Consider the following 25023-nt stretch of genomic DNA (forward strand, 5'->3'; position numbering starts at 1 on the left):
TGGGGCTATAAAAGAGAGATGCTTTGCGCTCGGCTCCAGGCCGATCTATACGCTCAAACTACACCGCAGCCTGCAGCCATCTCCTGTGTGCACCTGAGGACCGAAGACAAGAAAAGGTAACCTGAAGTTTTAATTGTGTCCGTTGCGGCTTTTAGAAAATCATCATCTTTTCTGTGCATCAGAGACAAAAAGGCTCTTGACATTCGAGAATGTGTCCTGCTGTAGTCTACAGTGCAGCAATGCACTTAACACAGGGGTGATAAATGTTATCCTTATGTTATAATATGAATATGATTAATCTGCATGTGTGTATATGCAGCTCATCAGTTCGACTGCTGTGCATTCATTGCGAATGTTGATGATGATGCCATGATAAAAAAAGTCCCAACCTTAACCCATGAATATAGACGGTTCATAATTATAAAATGTCAATAGCACTTTTGCCTTAACATGCATTTGCCCTACATGACTAATATTATTTTGTAAGTAAACATTTAAATAACCCATAATCATAATTATATGTGTTGGGATTTGAAATGAATGGCAAACATTGAGCAGCATTAAATAGCACATTTAAGAGGTCATTTGAAAAACAATAAGGGAATGTGCAGTTTCAAGAATAATTGTTACCGCACATTCCTCTCCAATGGCACACATGACCCATGAGTCAATTTGCTGTTATATTTCTGCATCACCCGGGATGTTTGTTCGGTTTTGCTGTCATTATTCCATTAGCACATCCCATGGCCTCCAATAAGCTCAGTTAACAATGTATGTCTATATGGAGGCATAATCATCCACTGCAGCATTTGTTTGCTGACGCTTTGACTTCTTCAAGCAGCTAGAGAGTCCCCTGGTGGTCACCTGGGGAACTATTTTGTCCTTGGTATGTCTGTACTGAATACTGAGTTTTTTATTCTGTTTTGTTTTAACCCCGTTGTGTTGGCTAACAAGATTTCCATTGACTTTTATGATTTCTGACTGCAATGTGTTTTGGTTTTTCTTCTGTCTTTCTTAAGTATTATTAATGTATAAGATGATTAAAAGTGCGATTGATCTCGTTCTGACAGGCAGCATGGATGTAAGTACCTCATCAAATTCTCAGATCTCCACACTGGTAAGAATTAGTTTTCTGCTAATTTTTCCGGCTAAATATATATGCTTAAATCTTTGCTTGTGTCAAACGGCCATGTTTGCAACTGCAAGTTTGTGTCCTCCATCATTTCCACCCTCTCTCTTCCCCGTATCTCCCTCCTTGCCCTTGACCCCTCTGACCCCTCTGACCCCTCTGACCCCTCTGACTCCTCTGACTCCTCTCTCTCTCCTTCCTCCCCCTCTCCTCCTCCCTCTCAGCATGCTGACGCTCTCTGTGGCAGCTGCCCGTCCTATGGCTCTGCTCCACAGACTAACAGCCTGTGGCCCAGCCTGCCGCCGTCTGGTACTGGGTTCCCTGCATGGCCAGGACAGCCCACCCAGCCTGCACCGTGCTGGCCTGGCCAGCCGAACACACCCTGCTGGCCTGGGACACAACCGACTGCGGTGTCTGTCCCTGCACCAGTTTCGGTTCCACCCCCGGTACAGGCCATATCACCTGCTCCTGCACTGACCGCTGCCCTAGTCCCAGCTCCGACTCCAGCTTTAGGCCAGCCCTGCCAACCTTGCTGGCCAGGCACCCAGTACCAGCCTCAACAGACACCAGTGCCAATTCAAGGTCAGATCCCTGCTCCAGCCCCGGCTCCAACTCCAGTCCCAGTCCCAGCACCTGCTCCTACTCCTACTTCCAGTGTCCAGCGTGTACTGGGCTGGCCTGCGCACCCTGGCTGGTATAACCCGGGACAGTCAGGATGGCCTGGACAGAATCCATCTGTCACGCCTTTACACTGGCTTCCACCCACATCTGGACCTCTAGTAAGTCAAATGCAATAAATCGTATTTGCCTGCATCTTGAAATATTGATTGATGTGGTGTTGTTTCATTGTTCTTCTCTCGCTACTTGTCTGATTAGAGCGTGCCATACAACTTGAACCTGACCCGCGGGGTGTATGACAAGATGATGATGACCATCTTGGGCAATGTGAAACCTAATGCTAAAATGTAAGCTTATCTTAATGCACACCCTATGGGTTAGGGTTACCACAAGTTGGTACATTTGAGTTAGATTCTAAGAACATACAAAATGTCAAAATCGTATTATCAGAAGGGAAAGAACCGAAAAATGGTTCCCAACAGAGAAAATACAGAAAGTAAAGCTTTTGGTCTCCCGCAGGTTCACAGTGAACTTCCTGAGAGGCTACGACATTGCCTTTCATATCAACCCTCGCTTCAGTGAAGGGGGCAAACAGGTGCTGGTCCGTAACCACAAGCTTGGTGAGCGCTGGGGCCAAGAAGAGAGGGACCTGAAGGTCCCCTTCCCCTTCGCTCTTGGGAGCCCATTTGAGGTAGGATTTAGAAAGAGGAACCACATAGTGGATTTGGGAACTGGGCTTTAAGATACTATCTGTAGCATGCTGACATCATTAAATCATTACCACATTGGTTCAGCTGCTGCTACTAATCCAACATCGCTTTTTTTTACAATACAAACATTTCATTAACCCAAGCTACTAATCATTTTAACCACGGCCTAAGTTGTTTGTGGTGAGAGGTTTACAAGATGTTGATGTTTCAAAATTCTTCACACGGCCGTTTAACTGACTCTAGGTTACTTTCTCATGGTTAACGTTAGGCTAACGTTGGGAAAAGATGGAAAGGGTTGGAAAGTCGTTTGTGCAAGCGAGTCCTAGATAAGGGCACTGCAGTACTGCAGGGAGGCTCCTGGAGGTCAGTGGGGGTCTTGTGTTGCTCAATAACATCAATAACAATTAGGCTTCACGGGCATCACCAGGAGGTGACTAATCCGAGGAGCTATTTCTGTCCTCATGTCCAACAGTCCTCATGTCCATGTTTGCTGACAATCATAACAACTACTGTGTGTTTGCTGCTATTGCACCTGAACTTTAAGTTGAAGTTTTCCTGGATTTCTAAATCAATAAAATAACCAATCCTTAATTGCCATAAGATTTGAACCAACACAGGAACCACTTTAAATAAAGCTGTGATGTGTATATATATATATATATATGTTTTTTTTTCATTATTATACCTGAGCACTGAATGCATGATAGCTCAGTCTCAGTGGATGCACTACATTGTTGGTGACCTGCTCTGTTCCAGATGAAGATCCTGTGCACTCCCGAGGCATTCAGGGTGGCGGTGAACAACATCCCGCTGTTTGAGTTTCGACACCGCGTCAGGGAGATCAACCAGATTGACAGAATCAACATCCTGCATGATGTCGTCCTCACCTACATCAACGTGGAGACACTCCCATAGGAAACACACCTGTTACAAGGGCACATATAGAAATTTGCCCACACATACATATGCACACACACAGGCTATTAATACACTCTATTGTGAAAACACTAAAGCTAACCCATTTTTATATCATTGTGCTTGGAGATTAAATAAATATGTTTGTATGTAATAAAGTAATAATATTCACATGCTCATTCTATATTGTGCCACAACAAATTGCACAACTAACTATTTATAAAGCTTTTCACTACAAAGACGCTACTGCTATTTGTTACGTTCAATCTTTTCTGTATTATGAAATTGTTACTAATAAAGAGAATAAAACATATCAATCTGTGGTTCTGTCAACTGTAATTATTCTTTGATTGAATTGTCAGTCAGAAATAAATAATCAATTCCAACATCTTGACTGTTTATTACAGTAATTTGTAACTATATGACAGCTACACAGTAGAAAAAAGTCTCTTTAGGAGAAATCTATAATCCTTGTAAGACAAGCACTACTTCAATTAATGTACAGGAGCATCAATTAACAAATATGAATTACTGTCTGAAATACATTTAGCAATAATAACTGCTACTTACAGCTACTTTTGGAATGAGGGAGACACTATTGGCAGAAAAATATGAATCACATGACTGACAGAAGTCGTCTAAATCTCGGTGGCCAACATCTTTCCATATCCTTCATCTGACACGTTCCTTTAACCTCATAGCTCTTAAATCACCATTTCTATCCTCACACCTCACCTCACCTCACTTCCTCTAACCTCTGATGTGAACATGCTCTCTCCATCATCTCCATCTTTTTTAATATGTAAACAGAACCATTTTTGTCCCACATGCAGTGGGCCTGGGGGTGCCACTGTCCTGTCCTGAGGTCAGCACTTTGTTCTGGAGCTAAATGTCCAGACGACTGATCAGCCGGAAAATCGGTGTGGATATGGGACGCGACACGATTCTCAAGACCTTAACCTTTACCAAAACACAACCATCAAATCAAAATCACAAAACAGTGGCGAATACCACAGGATGAATTTAGAAACCCAAATACGGTTCTCGTCAACAATAAAATGCTGTTCAACTTTATAAAAATGTAATTGAATTACCGTACTCTGTGAAGTGCCGTGAGATTAAGGATGTTGAGGTTTGCTGAAATACAAATAAGACTGAATTGAATTGAAATCGTCCGACTCCCTCTGTTCTTCATGTGACTTCATCATCGTTCTCCCTCTGGTGTCTCCCATCACAACAAGAAGACAAACTATGGCATGTTGAAAAATAAGGCCACATTTTTTACTTATTCTTGTGTCAGTGCTTAATACTCAACATCTCATCAGTTTTCACTAAATAAAGTTCCAAAACGTCTGTGCAAATAACAACTGTGCAATTGACAGTGCTACTGAGAGTGCATGTGTCTGTGCGTATGTGGATAGAGGACGTCATGTCTTGGTATCGAGCCTCCTCTCCACAGACTTCAGCAACAGCTCGGCGTACTGCTCCAGCAGAGCGAGGGCCTTCTCGCCCTCACCTTTCACCGCCTGGTCCATGTGGGGCCCCTCACGCGGTGAGATGGGGTGAGGCAGAGAATCCAGCTCAGTCTTGACTGTGAGCAGGGCCTCAGACAGGAGTCGCCTCATCTGCTGCTGGTCCTCACTGGGCTGTTGGCCACACTTGAGAACCTGGTTTACATGGACATGGATATATGAGCCAGTCAGCCATGCAGAGAGTGAGAGGGACAAACGGACAGATACACAGGCTGTTTATCAATGTGTTTGTTATCTGTTCATCAGATTATACATTAAACTCCACGTGTTCCAAAAACACTCAGATAGGGACGCAACTAATGATTGTTTTTATAATTTATTTTACTTTCATTTATTCTTAGATTTATCAAGTAGTCTTATGAAATAGTGAAACATGGCTGAAGCTACAGCAATTAGTCAATTAATTGATCAACAGAAATCAAAATCTTTTGGGTCATTTTTCAAATAAACAAATGCCAAATACTTCCTGGTACCACTTTCTCAATAGTGAGGATTTTCTCATTCTCTCAGTCTTATAATATTTGGGGGTTTTGGATTGTTGGAAGGTTTTACCTACATTGTTTGCTTCCTTGCTGATACAATTTAATGAATGATCAATGGATGGTTGGCTGTTGTATACAACAGCAATTTTTTTAATCAGTTATGAAAATAATCAATAACAATTATAGAACTGATTAATGTACCAATCATTTCAGGCCAACTGTTCAAGATTTAATAAGGTATGTGTGAAAATACGAGTTAATTAGTATGGATTTCTGTTAATGAGACTAGATGTGCAAACCAACAAATACCTTGTGATATAAGAATATGTATGGTTATCTAGTATAACTATCTATATATGTGATTTCTAACAATAAGAGGAGCAAGAGAGTGGCAGCCATGTAAAATATATTAGAAATTATTTCAATCAATTCCCTCTTTATCTTTATCATTTCCCTCTTTTCTTGTCATGCTCTCTAATTTTGTTTGTGCATGTATGCACGCACACAAACACACACGGACATTCAGCCGAGACACACTCACTGACCGTGGTGTAGAGCACGATGGTTTTGCTCAGACTGTTGTGGAGCTCAGTGACAGTTTGCTGACAAGTTTCCACGGAGATGGAGCGATCTGCAGGGAGAGCAGGAGATCGCGCCGCATGTGGCAAATCAGTGTGTTCAAAAAGACACACAGTTAAGTAGAGATACAGAACAACACACTCTCACTGAGCGTAGCAGGTGCACGTCAATGCTCAGTAAAAGGCTGAAGAGTAACTTAAAATAAAATGTAGAAAGAGCACCGGAGGAGGCTGCTGTACAAAGCCAGAGAGCTGCGGCACTGTGAGGGGTGAAAATGACAGACGTGATTTCACCCTTTACAAAGCAAAACAGAGTTGTAGGTAAAACTGTAGACGGGATATCACTTAATGCCATTTGTTTTCACTTTGTGAGTCAGTGGTTGTTCACTTAACAGCAGGTAAAGAAGTACGAAGAACAGGATGAGGAAGTAAACCTCAGCAGTTAAACGCTATTCGATAGCTTTATTTACTAGATAAGCAATGTGAGCAAACCATTCACGAAACTGAGGCTCTATTTATCATAGCGTAATGTAAAATTATAGGTAACTGCTGTATCGTCATCATGGAAAAGTTGAATTTAAATGGTCTATATTCATATAGCGCTTTTCTAGTCCTATTGAGCACTCCGAGCGCTTTACAGAACAAGTCACATTCACCCATTCACACACATTCACCCGTGCGCTGCTATTAACCGCGTTCTTTATCTATCACATTCATTCACACTCCGCCTGAGGCAATTTATGGTCAAGGACTGGGGGTAGCTGGGATCGAACTGCCGACTTTTAGGTTGGTGGACGACCGACTCTACCTCCTGAGCCACAGCCGCCCATATGTGCTCAGCAAATTTTGGGGAATTTGCCATTTCCATTTTTATATTTCAATGGTCAAGTTTCAAGTCAAAATGTTGGTGTTTTTCTCAATAGTAATTTACATTAGGAGCAGCATTGTTCTCTCATGTTGTTTTTTTCATCATCTCATCTCACTAAAGAGAAGCACAGAACAACAAGATGACATGGAGTGTTTATAAATGGGTTCTGGGGAGTCATACCTGTCTGGGGGTCAGCACCGGATGTGTTGGCCTGGTCGGGCACCAGGGGGCACTCTTCTGCCACAGCCACCTGTTCCGGCTCATTGGCACTGGGAAGGAATGTGAGAGACGTGCATCAGTCACTGTTTCATGCTAATTCTGACAAGTTCAATCGGAAGAGTAGAATGAAAAAATAGCTAAATGCTGCAGCACTCGTGTATATGGCAGTTTAATACAGCTTAGCTGACCCTGCAACGTCTTCTTCTTGGAGGTGGTTTTCTACTACATCTGTTGCTAGGAAAAATCTTAACCGCTACTTCTAACTGTCAAAAACTTGTTGTGATGTAATTAGGTGATTTGGGAAAGTGATGTACCTCTTGGGAAGCGAATTTCTCCTCTGCTTCACGGGCAGTGAACTTGGCAAAGAAAGATCCAAACTTAAAGACAGATGTCTGCCTATTGCTAAAAAAATAAACAAGATAAACACAAGGCAACACGTGCCATTAGAAAATTGAGTTCCTTCACTATGAATGACAAATTATAGTATGTGGTTGGCTCTCTAACCTTGTTGGTTTCCTGGAAAATCACACTGATGGTCTGTTGTGGGTGCAGAAGCCCCACTCCAGCTCGGTTTCATCTCGAGGCAGAGGCTGCGTCGGGGGCTGAGCGGCTGCTTGGGAAGCGGGATGCGAGAGGGTGGAATGTTCTGGGTAAAAAGAGTGGGTGAAACTGTAGCTGTAGGATGGGGAGAAGCAGGGGAGGGACTTTTTGATAGAGGATACAATAAGGCGGATGATGATGTTGATGATGAGACAGGAGAGAGGAAAGCTGTGACCGGAGGTGAGGTGAGCGGTAGGGGCTCCATCTCCAGCTCCCCAAATGACCCCCTGCCCTTGTGGAAGGAGGGGGAGCAAGGTGGAGTTACCAGCTGGATACCTTCTCCCAGAGAGCAGGACCGGCTGCTTTTGGCCATGGAGCTGGCCGTGGGGTTCATGTAGGAGTGATGGGGCTTGAGTTTTGGGCTCTCCCAAGGCAAGGGGGACTGGGGAGACTGGGGGGAGCCAGAGGAGGGTGAAGAGAAGTGGAAGGACGGCCGGGGGGTGTCATGATCAAGGAAAAGCTGCTGAGGTCTATTGCGCAACTCCTTTCGGTCGCTGGACAGCACAGGGGAGTGAGGAGCTGGAGAAGGGACGATGAGGTGGAGATGAATGTGACTTGTTTTGAAAAGATAGAGGCAAAATTAACTAAATTACTTTTATAATTACATTGTAAAAATGTATCATTGCCAATTCCAGATAATTATCCAAAGTCAGACAGACTCTCATACTTCAGAGAAGCTCCTCATGTATACAAAATCACCCCATTATTACAGAAACATAGAGTAATATATATAAATATATAGTAATAAATGAACTAAATGATGTTGAAACGTACCGTCTGAGGCCAGGTTCTGAGCAGAGTGTGATTTCATCAAACACGTCGTTCTGTCCAGCAACAGCGGAACTTTAGATGGAGGGCTGGACATCCTCCACAGGTGGGACCTCGACCCCTTCTTCTTTTCGGCTCTCAGCAAAGAGAGGCATTCCTTCTCTGGAGTTGCTGCCCTGCTGAGATGCAACAAACCCTGGTATGAAATCACTTCACACACATTTATCAGTAGGCAAATATAGGCCAAAGCATTTTAAGTCATTTAGACTAATTTATTTGCATCTACATATCCAGTCTTCACAGAATGACTGTGAGAAATGGGCTGGTTGTAAAGAGGGCCAAATGTCTACTTTATAGCTTTCTGACCTCAGAAATGTCCACTGCACTCTTGCTCTGTAGAGTTCGATTTATAATAATTTACTCCAGCCCTTCAATGTTTTTCAACATTTAATGTCTAAAAAAATAAACTTGCAGATCCTCGTCCGTATTTCCTCCTTACTTTGGTGCCTCAGTCCTGCCAGCGGACACAGGTGCCTTGTGCTCGATGCTTCTGTTGTGGCCATCTTCCATCAAGGGCCGGACCTTTGACACTGGAGGCTTAGCGGAGTGGGGGCCCCTATTCAGAGGGACAGAATTATAGGGTCAAAGACTGCATACACAGTGTTGTGTGGTGCGGTTCGCACCATTTTTCTGTTGTTGTTTTTTCGGAACTGACAGCTAGCGGATTGTGAGAAAATATTAGCAGAATTTTACACAAGGTCTATTGGATTCAAATCGCTTACTGCCCCTGTAACACATAAAATCTTGTTTGTTGTATATTTACAAAAAGCGATAATTGGCTGATACTACAGTTTCTGAATTGGATTATTTCTTATCCAGGGGCAGTTGCCAAGCAAGGAGCGGAGACTTCATCAGTAAGCTAGTACTTGTAGGCGGATGTCGTTACATGCGAACAGAGCCGAGCTAGCTGTTTGTCCATGGTTCCAGTCCTAAAGCCAAGCTGAGCAAACTGGCTGCAGGCTAACTTCACATCACAGTACATTCTGACATGAGAGGGGTTTCATCTAATAAATAAGCAAACTTACACAGAATATTGGACTATTTCTGTAAACTGTAAACGTTTTACAGTTGGGAATTCTGTACACTCTGTCCCACCTGCCATCATTAATATAAAAATGAACTATGTGCTCACACATAAAATGACCCAAAGAGATTCTAACAATGTATTTTAAAACTGCCTGGCTGGATCAAGACGCTACACAGATGGTTGAGCCGTGCAGTGTGCGTGAGTCCACATGGATTAGTAATTATAGCTGTGAGTACACACTGGTCTGTAGTGGTCAGCAGTACCTGTTATTATGTCCTCTGGCCAGGAAGCGTGAAGACATGCTGAGCCTTGGGACTCTGCTCGACTCAGCTGTGGACAGACATTGGGCATTGGAAAAATAAAAGCAGAAGGATAATGGAGACAGTGGCAAAGAGAGAGGAAAATTACCCAGAGGAAAAAAGAAAGAGAAACCCTAAGTACAAGTAAAAACCACCAGACTCATCAATATTGCTTGTGTCTATATTAGCGTTTGTGTGTTTTGCCCTTTCTGACCCGTGCAGCAGCTCTCTGCCAGCGTCTCAAAGTTCTGCTTGAGGAAATCTTCTTGACTGCGGTTGGCAGTATCAGTCACTGTCCTCAGAGCCTCGTCCAAACTCGTCACATCTACCCTTTGTTTCACTTCCTCCCTCTCGTCATCCTCCTCGTCGGAGCTGTCCTGGCCCAGGGACTCCGCATCTGCAGAATCTGAAAAAAAAGCAAAAGTATGAACACGTACAACAGAGAGAGAGAGTAAAGAAAGTCTTGACCTTGATAACATCTACTGCAGGGAACAGGCAGACACCAGATAATCCTTAACAAATGAATAGTCAGAACACTGAGGCTCATGAGGTAGGAGGCTATTATCTGATATATTTCTATCAAGAAAAATCTTCGCCTCTGTGTGCTCAAATCCCTCTCGGCAGGTATCAGCTTTACTGTATGTTGAACAGATACCGTGGATTTCATGTACATTTTCATTTCAAGTCGACGCACTTTGAGAAGACATGAGTTGAAAGAGAATTGTACACAGATAAAAATACAGTAATAAAGCAATAAAATGTGACTTTGATATCTTCTGATATCTTTTGAAATTCCTCGGATTATTCAGAATTACTCTGCTCTGCCTGCAAAGCTGTAGCAAGAAAATCTATCCCTGAAAGTCAGTGTTAAAAATTTTAGCATTTTAGCATCTTAAATCAATAATTGTACAAAATTCCTTCAATTGTTTAGAGGCATTGTTTTTTTTTGTAGTAAAAAAAATGGTATAATCCTGTTGAAATTTGTGCAGTCTTTGTGGGCAGAGCAGCCACAGTGTCTTTTCTCATACAACCACAGGGGGGTGCTCAAGTGAGAAATACTTACATTGAATGCACAGATAAATGGCTTTAAAATGCCAATCTTTAATGTTGTGCCCCTGTACCATGTTGTGTTTTCATTCAAGGGAAGGTAAATTAAATGTTATACATATTTCCCAAACTATTTTTCTGTGTATTTTGTCTCTCATTGCTGTTGCCCTCACCATCCAGTTCTAGGCTGGACTCCCTGCTGCAGTAGCCCAGGGAGCAGGCACTGTCCGGGCAGCGACTGTCCTGGCTCTCACTGCGGATCGCTTGTCCCTGCATCCTGCAGTGCTGCTCCTTCACTATGTAATCACTGACGTATGGGAACACAGAGAGGTAGAAGCAATGAGGAAGAGAGGCAGTGGGGGAAGCATCAAACTAAGAATAGAAAGCGCTTTTGAATCCCTTTCACGGTCACCGTGATGAAAACCATGTGAAGCAGGCAGGGATTTACCTGCCCTGTAGATGAGTGCTGTCCTCAATGTCCTCGGGGAATAGCACAGTTCCATCATTCCCCTTGATGCCCTTGGACGGGTGTGAAGACAGCCAGTCAGCATGTGGCCAGGGCTGATGCCTCTTGGATCTCTCGTCCAACTGCTGCTGCAGAAAGTGAGCACATAGGTGACCTAGTGTAGCGATGCAGTTACACACACACATACACACACGTCTCTGTTGACAACCTGTACACGTATGCATACTGTACCATGGGCTCCTGCAGACTGGCCGTGCTCTGTCTCTCTCTGTCGTGAGGGTTTTTCTTGTGAGCAAAGCTCTCCAGCTGCCTCAGGTCCATCATGGATTTAACCATCAGCTCCAGTGGGCCCATGCGATGAGACCAGCGTCTGCGAGGACGCTTAGCGGGGTCGGGGGTTACCTGGTTGATGGCGCCATGCTGTGAGTGAGGGTGGGAGACGTACAGTACAAGTCGACACAGTCTACTGTGACTTCAATTGCAAAAGACAGGACTAAAATATATCATACAGAAGTTCTGGAAAGGAAAATGAAAGATGAAACCAAAACTATCAGTGGCAATTTTTCTCAAGACGAGGTTGTGAGGTGAACTTTTCAGTGCCCTTGATTTAAAAGGAATTTGAAATCACTTCTTAAGACCCAGCCAGCCCCCACCCCTGGTACATCACAGAGGATTTAATCTCATGTTTGGTGCAGATAAGCCTGAGATCCTTAGAACACTTCAGTCGTTCTAAACTACTGATAGAAAACTAAGAGTCATCAACTCTCCAGTGTATCTACTTAAGTCTTAAGTACAGAATATTATATACTAAACTAATATTGAGCAGAAACTGAGTAAATGGGAGTAAATATGTATTTTTTAGGTTGTCAGTAATTTCATTCCACACACGGACGCACGCACACAAAAGAGGATTATCGCTGTGGACCTTCAAAACACAAAATGAAGAATATTTCGACTTTTCCACTGATATTTTTTCATTGGGTCAACAAAATTTTCGGCACATTTAATTCTTCTAAATTCATCAAATTTGTATTTAATTTAAACTGATTTATTTACCATGACACTGATATTTTTCTTATATTGAGAACAACCACAAACCTTTGTCAGTTCCCAGTCCTGTCCTTCATCAGAGCCTCCTGATGTGTGAGGAAGAGCACAACAATTATTATTTATTAAAAGAAGGAGAATTCCAGATACATAAACAAACATAATCACTTGAGGATAGTGTACTCTACTCAGTGCTACTGTACTGATTCTAAAGCTCTTGACAAACATCTGGCTTCTGGGGTCTAGGATTGTATTCTCAGAGAGTGTGTACCCGTGTCCTCCTCTCCATGGCTGCTGTCAGAGGAAGTAGTGCTTTCGTTGTCGTTAAGGTCATCGGGGTCAGCGTTGTCTGCTCCATCCTCGCCCTCTTGCTCATGGTCACTGTCTGAGGACATACCGGCCAGCGAGGGGGCGCTGTACACCTCCCGCCTGGAGAAACACAATCAGAGAGTCAGACAAAAAACTATTTGGAAGTGGAGTGGGGACATTTTCTCCTGAGCACTAAGTTTACGGAATTAATGTGTTCTACAAAAGACCGCCACAGTAGCGTGTGTGGCGTCACCTGAGACCGGGAGTCTTGCCGGGCGGTGTGTTCGGGTTTTGTCTGAGTTGGCAGAGCCTCTCTCTCATGCTGACTGTCAGCTCTGCAGCCAGTCGCCACACAAAGATACAGCTAGGAGATAAAAGCATTCAGGTATTAAAAATTCAGCGTTTCATTTTCAGCCTGACTATTGAGGAAACTGGCTGCAAACACATTTCCCCACTCATTTCCTCTTGCAGCAGAGGCGGTAGATGGTTTCAATTTGGGTGCTACTCCCATCCTGGGTTTGTTCCAAATGTGATTTTACTGCCGGGAGTATGGCACTGAAATGATTCATACTTAGATTGTTTTCATAGCTCTAGCAAATACTTTTCCTTTTTTAGTAATTTTACATTATAATGACGATTTAAATGCGGGATGTTCTAGTACGACTACACACACAACACTGTCTCTCACCTGTCACCTGACACAGAAATCAAATGCTTGCAGTCGTTGGTAAACTTCATTCCAGTGACAATCTCTGCAAAACAGAAAATGATGGCTGGTTAGTTATTTTATCGCCCCTGGCAATGTTGGGTGATATTTCATATGCCCAACTGCTATAAATGTGTCATTAGCTCACCGCTCAGTTTGGCTACATGAATTATGTGTGTGTGTGTGTGTGTGTGTGTGTGTGTGTGTGTGTGTGTGTGTGTGTGTGTGTGTTTGTGTGTGTGTGTGTGTGTGTGTGTTACCAGAGTGTCCAAACATGGTGGCGACACACTCCCCAGTGTAGAAGTCAAAGAGGCTGATGTTTTTATCGGAGCAGCTTGTGGCCACATATTGACCTGAAGGATCAATCTGTACCTGCCGGACCAAATACAAAAAACATTCTACTGTTCATAAACTGTGCGAGTACAGTAGGAAAAGAACGGAGTGTGGACAGTGGAGACACAATTGTTACCCTGAGCAGACTGCCATCTTCACTCAGCGATCCTTTATAGAGCTTCTTCTGTTTGCCACTGCTGATGTTGAAAACCCTGCACTCAGAAGGAAAAGAAATAAAGAATGGAAATTAAAAAAAAGTGCTTTTTCTAAGATGCAGATCCAGTTGCGAACCTCCCCATCCTTCAGAAACACATACTTATGCCCACTCACTCACCTTACGCAGCGGTCTTGGCAGCCAACTGCAGCATATTTGCATGTGGGGTCTACACTCATGTCATACAGTGTGGCCTTCCTCACCGTATGGTGAGAGCGCCTGAACTCTGTTCCTCTGTCGGTCTGCAAAAAAGAAAAAGAAAAACGAAACACTATCAGGCGTGTGCAGAGGAGGAGGGCTGCTCTAGCTGCTGCATTAGATAGAAAGGTGCTACATGAAACTTAGAGAAGGAGAGATATTCAAACAACTGTTACTCTGAATAGGATTGCCCCAGTGTGAGTTATAATAAGTCACATGATATCTGAAATTTAGGCAACAGAAGATCAGTGTTTGCACATCCAATAATATAGACATGGTCAGAGGGCCATGTGGTTCATTAGCAATCTTTGAAAACAGCACATGAAAACAGCAAAGACGATGCTCATTTACATTTTTACTAAAAGCACAGGGCTGTCACAACAGGTCTGAGAAGTTCTGCTCAAGAGTAACAAGCCATGGTTATTGTGCTCTACAAATCTGAATGTGCTGTGGCCTGAATTTGGGTCTTAGGTTTAAGAAGTAACTTATGCAAGTCTCAGTATAAAAATGGAAAAATGACACAGTGACCCCAGGAAAGAATGCAGCATGAGGCCTCCTTTATGGCTTTACTTATACAGCTTGTTCTCCAGGTGCTGTTTTTGTGGTTCATGCTGTAGAGTTACTGTAGAGAAGCAGTTAAGAGTGTTACTGTTGAACCGCTCAGTGAGAACTTGATGGGAGGATGTGATGAGGAACTTCCTGTAGCAGGGAAGCAGCAAAGAACGCTAAACCAAGATAAGCTCCTCACTTTGTCTTTAATTAAAGAAAATATTTTAAAGTAATGTCTTCTTTGGTGAGTTGTGTCATCCTGCTGGAGTGTCCCTCTCTACCAACATCAAGCATTTAATCCGGAGAAAGCAGGAATTTGACCTTGATTTTTAAAGTGCCAACCTCAAATGATTTATTGCTTTAATGTGATGTGAAAATGTGATAATATATATTTCTAAAATATCATAATATTTTGTATACTGTATGTTACTGTAGTTTTATTTTGGGTACATGACAGGTCTTAATTAGTGCATTTTACACAGATGTGATTCCACCTGTGACAAGGCGTCGGACGTGTCTCACCTTGTGTGCAGTGCGGAAATAGATGCTCTTGTCTGCCCCACAGCTGATCATCCTCACCTTGTTCTCATTGGCTGGAGAACAAAAGAAATTTAGAAATCTAAATACATTTGCATGTAGGAATCATAGAAAATGCTGCTTTCCTTTATCAATCTACTATTACTAGTATTGTTCATGTTTACAGTCGAAGGAAAAGTCCAGTCACAAAGGAGGTTTTTCAAGAGCATGGCTTCAAAGATCACTGACTAAATTGATCTCGAAACCAAATCAGAGGCAGTAACTGATGCAAATCTCTTGTGAGAGAGGCAACAAAGTGCAAAACGGGCTTTCCTCACGGCAAACAAAGCTCCACCTGAATATACGTGTATAGTTGTCATCTATTATTCAAACAAGCAGCGCTGCGACCAAAATAAAAGAGGGACTTTGTATGGGACCGAGTGGAGATGAAAGCACGGATTAGGAAAAAGATTAGCTGTCAGATGTCGACAGTGTCTCGAGTGGCTCACCAGCAAAGCGGACGGCTGTTATGGATGAAGAGTGCTCGTCGAGTGTCTGCACCAGACTGTAGTCCTCCTCAGCATCCAACACATGGATCAGACGGTCCCTGCTGGCTGTGGCCAGCAGCTTCAGACCTGACAGTAATTATTCGATGAATGTGCACGTAATGTACACAGCCAAGGCACAATTTCTCTACGAGCATGCCGTCGCTATATTCAGCAGCACAGTCACGCATGCACACACCGACTGACCTGTTTCTGGGTGACTGTACTCGAGGCAGAGTATCTCAGCATCGTGGGCCTGCACTTTCAGGATCTCCTCCATGCTGCTGAGGTCATGAATCCTGGAGAAGACATACACACTTTTTTGGGGGGGATGTAGCTCACCTTTTACACGTTTTCAAAAGTTAACTTTCAGTCATTATCAGGCAGTCCCACGAATCAAACTCTCAGAAGAGTCTACCTGTCTGAATTGGAGCCTCCGTGTCCTACCTCAGCATCCCGTTGCGATCTCCAGACGCCAGGTGTTTGCCGTCTGGACTGACACAGATCGTCCTGATGCCCGTCCTGCTTTCTGCCGTCTGTCCTTCCCCTGGTTTATCTGCGTTCACATTTGTCATACATTCTGCATCCACTAATGCAGCGGTGTTTCCATCTGTGTAGATTATATTCAGGAGATCCTGCAAAGCAATGGTGGACAGAGCAATAACTCACCAGAGGGAGAATATAATATACACACACAAAACTGTCAACACTTTTTTTTTTATTTACAACATGAGGACATACAAACTCACACTGCTGAGGATGTTCTGAAAATGAACACGAGTCTGAGACCAGTCCTCCATGTGCCACAGTCTGATGGTGTTATCAGCTGAGCAACTGATGAATGTGCCCGATGACAAACCAGCGGCCTCTTCCACGGGAACATCTGGAAAAACCTGACGGTGGACGAGATAGAAGATGGGTAGGTGTTGATTTATGGAATATAAAATCTAGGGAGAATCCCACTGCTGTAATCTCAGACTGTAATAACGCAACCTTAATAAAAAAGTATGCATTGCCTTTTATTTCCCATTATTGGCAATTAAATGAGTGTTAAAACACAAAATATAGCAAAATTGTCCATTAGTGTTGCCCAAACAGCAGGTTAATGAACTGCACAGTCACCCGTGTTAGCATTGGAGTGATATTGACTGATCCCTGTTTGACTCCTAAATCAGTAACCTAATCAATAAGCAAACATCCAAACCACTGAGCCAGTAGAATTCACACAAAAAGAGCCGTGTTGTTAATTTCCTCTTGCATGTTTACCTCCAGGTCCCAGACACACGCAGCGTGGAACAGGGCAGAGTGCACCTTCCCCACCCTGCCGACATCTCTCACGTCCCACACATACAGACTGTGGTCATTATACACACAGCTGAGCCAGTGGCCAATGGGGTCATAGGTAACTGCAATGGCCGCTGGGTAATGGACGTCCGTCTTGGTGGCAAATAGCTGGCTGATGGGACAGAGGTCGGAAAGGGTTGATTGTTAGAGATCATAGAACAAAAGCAACATATCTTGGGTGAGTTATATCGTGAACTGGTGCCACTTGAGACAGGAAGCACTATGAATAGAGTGCGTTTGATCCTGCAGTGGATGCCTGCCAAGGGAAGGCTGTGTTGCTCCTGAGCTCTCCCTCACCTGGCCTCAGTGACAGCCGACACATCGGTGCGGAGGGGGTGCGGCCGAGGTAGCGTGCCGACGAAGTGCAGGTCGACGGGACTGAAGGCTCGCACCGTTCCATCAGCGCAGCCACAGAAGATCATAGCCTCGGACAGGGACAGGGACTGGGCCACGCTCGTCTGCAAGGCATCACACAGTACAGTCGACACATCAGCATCAACAGATAACACGTGTGGAATAATGATGCAGTGAACTAAAATGTGGGTAAACAATCAAAAGTATAAGCAACAAAAAGTTGCAGTTTCAGGAGAAATGTCTGTCTATTTCACACGAAATCCTACTTGTATTCATTCAACCCTGAGGAATTGGTTATCCATTAAAAAAAAATCCACAGGAGTCCTGCCTGTCGGTACTAATAAAGGTTACAGGAGAACACATCTTGTCCTTGTCCTTGCTCCTAATCTCTCTTTGATCCTCCGACAGAAGGCAGGAAGGAGCCACACGCCTTCATCTTCACCTCCGAATTAAACACCACAGCTGGACACTGGCCATAAGAGCATCAATGGCACAGAACCAGAGGAATGGATACAGACAGTAAATATACTGTATTTTTCAACGCTGATAAAGGAAAATTAGATGAGTGAAATTAATAAGGTGCACACCTACTGAATAAATAGAGAGCACAGTTCATGTTTCATTAAAATCAGTAGTCTTTTCAGAAACTAATGCCATGATGCTCGTTGGTTTTTGAACGTTGCTTATTTCATTTGTTGCAGGGAGCCAAACTACGGTGGCCCTGAAGTCACAACAGAAAATCAGAAAACAGGAAGGCAAATCGGATTCATCAGAATAAGATCACTGTTGAGTATCAGCTGGGATAACGTTTAGCTGATGGATGCAGTGACACAGCCAAACCAATATCATTCCACCACTTTAAAAACAGCGTCTTTCAGTCTTTAACACAGCAGTATCTAAACCACACACACACACAAACACACACAAACAAATGACCCCTTTGTTGCCATTTGATACATCCCCTTGTCGCTCACCTGTAAGTCCACCCACTTGTCCAGCATCCTCTTGCTGTTGAACTCGCACAGCAGGCCGGAGGAGGTAATGCAGAAGGTGGAGTCACACTTGGAGCCCCGCCCACAGGCCACATCACAGAAGAAGTTGTTCCTCAGCTCTCCCAGCAGCCCCGAGCGGCCCAGCAGAGGGACGGGAGCACTGGCCTGCACACGACAGAGGGATGAGGTGGTTAGCTGACGCAGCTCACCCTGTGCTGGTTAAGGCTGAACACCGGTTACACACAGCTCAGCTATTTCTGTGTAAGCCCAAATTGCATCCTCATTTGGCCTTTTATAAACAAACGTGTGCATGTGGGAGGATGTAAGAGTTCTGATTCTTTACTGTGTTATTTTTACAATGAAAACTTTGTGATTTAAAGCAAAGAAAGAAAGGCCAAATGAGATGCCAGCAAATTGAACATCTAAATTTATGATTTGTTTAGTTAAAGTATTTTCCATTTCTTTATTTGAGAGCCAGCTCATACACACTAAGCATTTGTGAAGTTGTTAAGGATACTGTACAACGTTCACTGATGGGAAGAACAACAACAAAGAAGCAGTGAAACAGGAACTGTGACTAAACCAAACTCCCACTTTACTCTGATCGTCTTTCTTTCTTATATAATCTTCACGGCAATGAAACATTTCTACGCTGGGTAAAAATGTTTGGCAGGAAAAGGATTCTTCGGAAGGCAGTAGAACAACTATAAGCAGTGCTGAAGCAAAGGGAAGGTTGCAACCTATTGTGCACAACTGGGAGGGAAAAAACACACAAACACACACATTTCCTTTATGGAAAGAAAAAGAAAACAGACCAGGAAGATGTAGCCCAAAGGGAGACAGGTTTTGTTCTTAGCGGTTATAGAAGACTAGTGCAGTGCCGTTAAAAACTTGCCTGTGTCGGTCCCCACATTCAAATGAGTAGCGCAACGATCATTTGTGTCTCAAATGAGCAGAGAAGACATTTTTGAATCGGAGCAGCGGCCTGTGTATAAAGTCAGACTGCGGACGGGGAAGGAGACATGTTCAGCTCTGCACGCAGTTTGTCTGTTAAGGCGCGCTGCCCTGCCTCCATACTGTACAGACGGCAGAGCGATGTTCACCTGTTTATTCAAAGTTCATTAATATTGAACACGTGTCCAAATGATATCAAATTCCACACTGCACTTCCTTGGGGCCTTAACAACACAAATGCCATGTGTCAAGCCGATGAGATGAACGGCTCTTGAGACATGGGAGCCATAGACAGACAGACAAACAGCCTTGCTTTTTAGTTAGATTATAGGAATATATTATTTCAGCACCTTGCTGGCCTTGCAGTGATCCAGATACCAGAACTTGACATGTCTGTTCCCCACGGTCACAAAGTAGGAGCTGTCCTCGGAGAAGGACACGCCCGTCACTTTACTCGACACCTTGTTGGCTGCTACGACCACGTCTTTCTGCAAGAGGACAAATCGACAACGCATGTAAACATCACAGTTGCGCTCAGAGGAGCTGGCTGTGGGCTCAAAAAAACAAAGTACCTTCCACGCCCAGACGTTGACCATCATGTCGTGCTGGTTTCCCACACTGACGATGTATTTGCTGTTGGGGGAGAAGGCCACACACGAGACGCCATACTTGTGCTTCTGGAGCTCGGCCACTTGCCTTCGCGCTGCCACGTCCCACAGTCTCACGGCCGGCAGGTGACCGCTCTGGTAAAGAAAAAGAGAGAAGGATGTGTTGATGAGGAGGAGCAAGTGAGAGTTAATAGTTCGATTATCACTGGAGAAGGGCCTTTTTTTTGTGTGTCTCCATTCTTTGAATCCACTGGAGCAGCAGGATGCAAACAGTAAGTCACCTGTCACTCCAGTCTATCCAGCTCACTAAGAGATTATCCTCCCTGTCCTCTGACCTTTGCTCACGGTGAGCACTGGCTTGTCCCTCAACACGCTCACATTATTCTCCTCTCTGGGATCAAAAGGTCAACCGGCTATTTGTGTCCTCTCTCTTTTTAATATGGCGGGACGACCTTTCCAAGGTCAGATACCAGAGGAGAGGAGAGGCAACCTGGAGGAAGACAAACAAGGCGGCGCTGCATCCAATAGAAACAGACAGGAAGACAGAAGAAACACAGATGTCTGCTGTCAGCCAGCCCTTTGTGTAAATTAGCCACTGTTTGGTTACTGCTTTGGCACTGTAGGCATCTTATCAGATCATTCACTCAGGAATATCTGAAACTTGACTCCTGTTCCAGGGCTTACAGGAAGTCCTCTTACAGAGCTGAGATGCTCGCTGCTTGCATCACAGAAACACAGCCGCTAAAAGAACCATAACAAATCTTACAGATGAATATAATATCAATTTGCATCGGAAGATTGGCCGGTGAAACTAAAAGTTATATATACAAGCAGCTGTGCCCCGGGATCATTTTCACGCACTGTAACACTTGCCAACACACCAAGGTGTGAGTCGACAACATTTGGCATTTGTTTTTATTTAAGTGGCAGCAGCACAGCCTGTCCTTGGTGCATTTGGTCTTTTGAACTTTGCTCTCTGCCGTCATGGCAACTACTGCACGCTCATCCCCTTACACAGAGAAGTCATTCATTGGCTTTGATCGGCGGCAGGGGGGAGGGATTAAGATAGTGTGTTGTGTTGTGTTGAGGCAACTGCTGCAACTACAACGCAGCGGGTCAAGACACTTGACTGAACGGAGAAGAAAATTTGAGTAAAACCATTCACTAATTTTGGCGGATTGGCCTTCGTCCTGCCCCTTATTGTGAAGCTTGGAAGGATTTGATTAGCCGAATGCTGCACTACACACCTTTTCTATTGTAAACAGTTATTCTATAGTAATATTAACCGGGTGAAGGCGGGAAAAAAAATCTAAATAATGAAAGGAAATGAGAATTTGAAGGAGTAAGAAGACTCACCTCTCCTGTGACCAGGTACTTGCCGTCGGGGGAGAAGGACAGAGCTGTGATGGTCTTCCTGTGAGAGCGACCGAGACAGAGAGACAGACGGCTCAGTGTGACGGGGACTGTCGACAGTTTTATGTTGCTCAGAGTAAATGCAACCTGTATCTGTGTGCGACTCACCTCGACGTGTTGATCAGGTGGTGCTGTCTGTTCTTTTTGGGGTTCAGCAGGACCACCACGCACCTACATACATCAGGAAAATGAAAAAAAACATAGTAAGCCACAAAAATATTTCAGTGGGTGCCGGTTTTGAAACTTTATATAAAAGGTAAGAGTTTGGTAAGTGTATATTTTCAATTTGCAAACTTTGAGGTGTTGTTACAAGTCAATGTGTTGCAAGAAATGCACACACACGCAACACATTATTGAAGGTGACAGATGTATAAATGAGCTCACCCTAAATTAGCTTATTGCGCCGATATTTACAGATTATAAACTCTGACCTTAAAAACATTTTTAACGAACACAGGAGGAATCCACGTTTGCATTACAGCAACTAATCTGCACAGAAGTAAGCCTGATTTAGCTAATCTCTGTTCATCTGTATTTAAACTTTGTTCTGAGCTATTAACAATAACATTCATTTACTCCTCTGTGGATACATTTGAACATATTTTATTAACCATGAAGTGTACTGAAGTTTATTAATATTACAAACGCCGCTGCGATGGGCTGGTGAGACAAGGTTGAATGCCAGTTATTAGAAGTATCTCTGATCTTTAAAGCATTATTTAATACTTTTATAGAATCATTCGACATTTTAGGGAATACAATCATTATACTTTCTTGATATGAGTTCGATGTAAAGATTGATACCACTCTCCATACATAACACAGTTAAATAAACAGACTGTCTCCAGTTGACAGGCAGACATGAGGTCGTCAAGCGCTGGTGATTTAAATGTGTCAGATTAAAAGTCGTGTGCTGGTCTATAAGTGTAAATATCCTGTTGCCAGCACCAATGTGATTCATCCACATTTTATGTCATTATTCATATCCATAACCAAATAAGTAGTTTAATTAATAACTACATTTTCTTTTAATAACTCGTCCTCTTCTCATGTCCATGAGCAGCACAGACTGTAGATCGCGCTCCAAGAATCACTAGATGATTTATTCAGAGCCAGGAAACTGCTTTTATGGCACCACAGCTTGTGCGGATTCACACTCAGGCGGCAGGTCGATGACCAGTTCTCAATTTGGGAACTATAAAATCATAATAACAACTGGACACACAAACACATACATACGTGCGTAAATTCCCAGACTCACACACACAGATGTTGCTTTCTCTGTGTCTCTCACACACAAACACACACTCTCTAACACAGCAGTAATGTAAACAACTCTACTTCTCCTCTCATTTCCTCAGCCATTGACCGTCTTAGCATTAACACAGCTTTGCAGCACAAAAGCGGCTCAGTGCACAGTTACTGCTGCAGCCTCGCGAGACACACTCCGCTCGCTCTGAAACGCTGCTGCTGCTGCTGCTGCTGCTGCTGCCACCGCCGGGGGTGCAGCGGCTCCGAGGCCCCCCGAGCAGCGCCAGCGTAGATCTAGAGTAAATCCCCCAACCCCTTCCGGCTCGCACGCCGTGCTGTTTTTTTTATTTTTCTGCTCTGAGCGAGTTGACATAGCCCGTGTCACTGTTTGCACAGACGGAAAATACTACACAGTGCTCTTTAGATCAGTGCATCACTGAGAGTCAGAGGGAAAACCTTCCTGAGGGAAGGATAATAAAAAAGGCTGTGGCGCTCCTCTGATGAGGAAGCCCACAGAGCTCTCCTCCTCAGTTCCACTGAGATAACACGGAGATAACACCCACACACACAGAAATTTGCACATTAAATGTCTGTGTGTGAGGTAGATATGATAAGGAAGCTGTGCATACAAGGAGCGATGATAAGTCAAAGATCAGATGTTTCTCGCTCATCTTACCCGGCGGGATAGGCCACAAGGCCCGATCGGGGGTCACACGTCAGACCACTGTTTCCTGAGGCGGTGATGCCCAGCACCTTCTCCAGAGTCACCTGTAGAGACACGAAAGCAGGGATGTACCTTGCCTCTAACATTTACTTTTCTTTTTTTACTCCTTTCCTCCCAGTGAGATGCAACAGCAGGGTTGGTTGACGTAGGGATTAATACAGAGCAGCAGTGATGTAACTACAGTAAGCACCTTCGTCAATGAATCAAAGACAGAAATAGATTGAAGACGATCAGCTGAATGTGCGCTCTTAAATCAAATGACAACATTAGGGTCATTACATGACAAGCTTCACGAGCAGCACGGAGCATCTTCTTGCTTCCAGATTGAAACTTGAAACTAAATTATATGATCAATTTTGTTATTATTTCTCTTCTGGGTCCAGTTGAGAGATTAAAAAAAAGAAAGAAGAGGAAGTGGAAGTTGGCTTGGCGAGTCCTGCTGTCTGTCTGTCTAGGGTTTTATGAAGTAGCTGTTGATCAGTCTGGAGAAACTTTTGAATGTACCCTACTGACACAAATATGATGATAATAGTAAATATGTTGGGCTAGTAGCATGTAATAAAAATCACAAACAAGACAATGTCGGTCTAACCACTTATTCACTATACCACTTTTCTAATAAGACACATTTGCAGTTGGTACAATAAAGAATAAATGTTCAATGTGCAATTAAGTTGTTAATAGATAGATGTTTGTCCAAACGTGCAAATAAATCTTGCACCAACATGGCCACTCAAAAGTTGTCCGGATCAATGAATTAAGTAAGAAGTATGAAGTAACTAAGTAGCATGAAGCAGCAGTAAATGATTCATTAACCATTAATAAGGTCATTAGTTTTACCTAAAAGCTTCACGTGACGTAACGTTAATGGTGTGCAAAAGAGACAAAATGTTGTGTTTGTTTGTTGACAGAGGTTTTGGACGACCTATTACTAGTTCAAAAAGAAATTGAATAGAAGGAACTCTAAATCCATTTTTGTTTTTCTTTTGGCTTCATGGTCTTACTAGTTATATTACCATAATTCTCTCATTGTTTTAGCATACACATTCAGGTTGTGCTGAAAAAAAAAAGACTTGCTTGTGCATTGATGTTCTGCATTTACAGTATACAATTCTTTAAACGATGAGACATTCAAGGTACGGAAACAAGTGGCCACCACAACCCCAACTTGGGAGACCCCTTTCTCTCAAGTTCATCAGGTAAACTTTTAAAACACATCTACAGCAGATTTGACTCTAATAAAAGAGCAGCCCGAGGCCTTATAACTTCCCTCTGCTGCGACTTCTGCTTCTCAAGTTTCTACTGAATGTGGAATACGTGCCTTGCCCCTGAGGTTTCCTCTCCTGCTCCTCTTGTGCTTGGTCGAGGGAGTGTGCAGCAGGTTCCTGATGCGACTTTTGATCGTGATTCCATCTCCTGGCATTTTGTCTGCAGGCACCCCCCTGGGCCCCCTGGACTGCCTGCACCGCCTGGACCCCCTGCACCCCCTGCAACGCCTGCACCGCCTGGATCCCCTGCACAGCCTGCACCGCCTGGATCCCCGGCACCGCCTGGATCCCCTGCACCGCCTGCACCGCCTGGATCCCCTGCACCGCCTGGATCCCCTGCACAGCCTGCACCGCCTGGATCCCCGGCACCGCCTGGATCC

At 43.8% G+C, this 25023-nt stretch overlaps 2 protein-coding genes across 6 annotated transcripts; one reads left to right on the forward strand and one right to left on the reverse strand.

Annotated features, from left to right (window-relative positions):
- On the forward strand, positions 1–3695 carry LOC118289896 (galectin-3). 3 transcript variants are annotated; one of them, XM_047328507.1, is made up of 7 exons: positions 1–116; positions 1071–1117; positions 1354–1908; positions 2006–2094; positions 2267–2438; positions 2726–2820; positions 3214–3355. In XM_047328507.1, the coding sequence occupies exons 2-7, from the start codon at positions 1076–1078 to the stop codon at positions 3215–3217; spliced, it is 957 nt and encodes a 318-aa protein (XP_047184463.1). In that variant the 5' UTR covers positions 1–116; positions 1071–1075; the 3' UTR covers positions 3218–3355. The 3 variants fall into 3 exon arrangements, with proteins under 3 accessions (XP_047184463.1, XP_035472984.2, XP_035472985.2); XM_035617091.2 differs by lacking the exon at positions 2726–2820 and having other exon boundaries at positions 12–116; positions 3214–3695; XM_035617092.2 differs by lacking the exon at positions 2726–2820 and having other exon boundaries at positions 22–116; positions 1071–1081; positions 3214–3695.
- Positions 3696–3752: 57 nt separating this feature from the next.
- Positions 3753–24922, reverse strand: LOC118289894 (mitogen-activated protein kinase-binding protein 1-like). 3 transcript variants are annotated; one of them, XM_035617079.2, is made up of 33 exons: positions 24697–24922; positions 23328–23419; positions 21509–21571; positions 21344–21401; positions 19952–20122; positions 19730–19867; positions 18408–18590; positions 17377–17537; positions 17002–17191; positions 16485–16628; positions 16183–16370; positions 15943–16034; positions 15700–15825; positions 15197–15267; positions 14048–14169; positions 13850–13925; positions 13641–13752; positions 13363–13426; positions 12928–13038; positions 12637–12794; positions 12417–12454; positions 11550–11738; positions 11301–11443; positions 11026–11159; positions 10020–10211; positions 9770–9836; positions 8919–9035; positions 8426–8598; positions 7556–8170; positions 7366–7453; positions 7013–7101; positions 5932–6017; positions 3753–5039 (listed from the first exon to the last, which is right to left on the reverse strand). In XM_035617079.2, the coding sequence occupies exons 1-33, from the start codon at positions 24796–24798 to the stop codon at positions 4800–4802; spliced, it is 4593 nt and encodes a 1530-aa protein (XP_035472972.2). In that variant the 5' UTR covers positions 24799–24922; the 3' UTR covers positions 3753–4799. The 3 variants fall into 3 exon arrangements, with proteins under 3 accessions (XP_035472972.2, XP_035472973.2, XP_035472971.2); XM_035617080.2 differs by having other exon boundaries at positions 8426–8595; positions 11301–11446; XM_035617078.2 differs by having other exon boundaries at positions 11301–11446.
- Positions 24923–25023: the final 101 nt, after the last annotated feature.

The sequence above is a fragment of the Scophthalmus maximus genome, chromosome 18, assembly GCF_022379125.1.
Source record: "Scophthalmus maximus strain ysfricsl-2021 chromosome 18, ASM2237912v1, whole genome shotgun sequence".
Lineage (NCBI taxonomy): Eukaryota > Metazoa > Chordata > Actinopteri > Pleuronectiformes > Scophthalmidae > Scophthalmus > Scophthalmus maximus.

Bases quoted from the DNA above. Each gene is read 5' to 3' on its own strand.
- LOC118289896 (XM_035617091.2), top strand. From the start codon at position 1,076: ATGGATGTAAGTACCTCATCAAATTCTCAGATCTCCACACTG. The intron at 1,118-1,353 runs GTAAGAATTAGT...CCTCCCTCTCAG, and splicing joins ATTCTCAGATCTCCACACTG to CATGCTGACGCTCTCTGTGG. The intron at 1,909-2,005 runs GTAAGTCAAATG...TTGTCTGATTAG, and splicing joins CACCCACATCTGGACCTCTA to AGCGTGCCATACAACTTGAA.
- LOC118289894 (XM_035617078.2), bottom strand. From the start codon at position 24,798: ATGCCAGGAGATGGAATCACGATCAAAAGTCGCATCAGGAACCTGCTG. The intron at 21,402-21,508 runs GTGAGTCGCACA...TCGCTCTCACAG, and splicing joins CACCTGATCAACACGTCGAG to GAAGACCATCACAGCTCTGT. The intron at 20,123-21,343 runs GTGAGTCTTCTT...TTTCTTTACCAG, and splicing joins AGTACCTGGTCACAGGAGAG to AGCGGTCACCTGCCGGCCGT.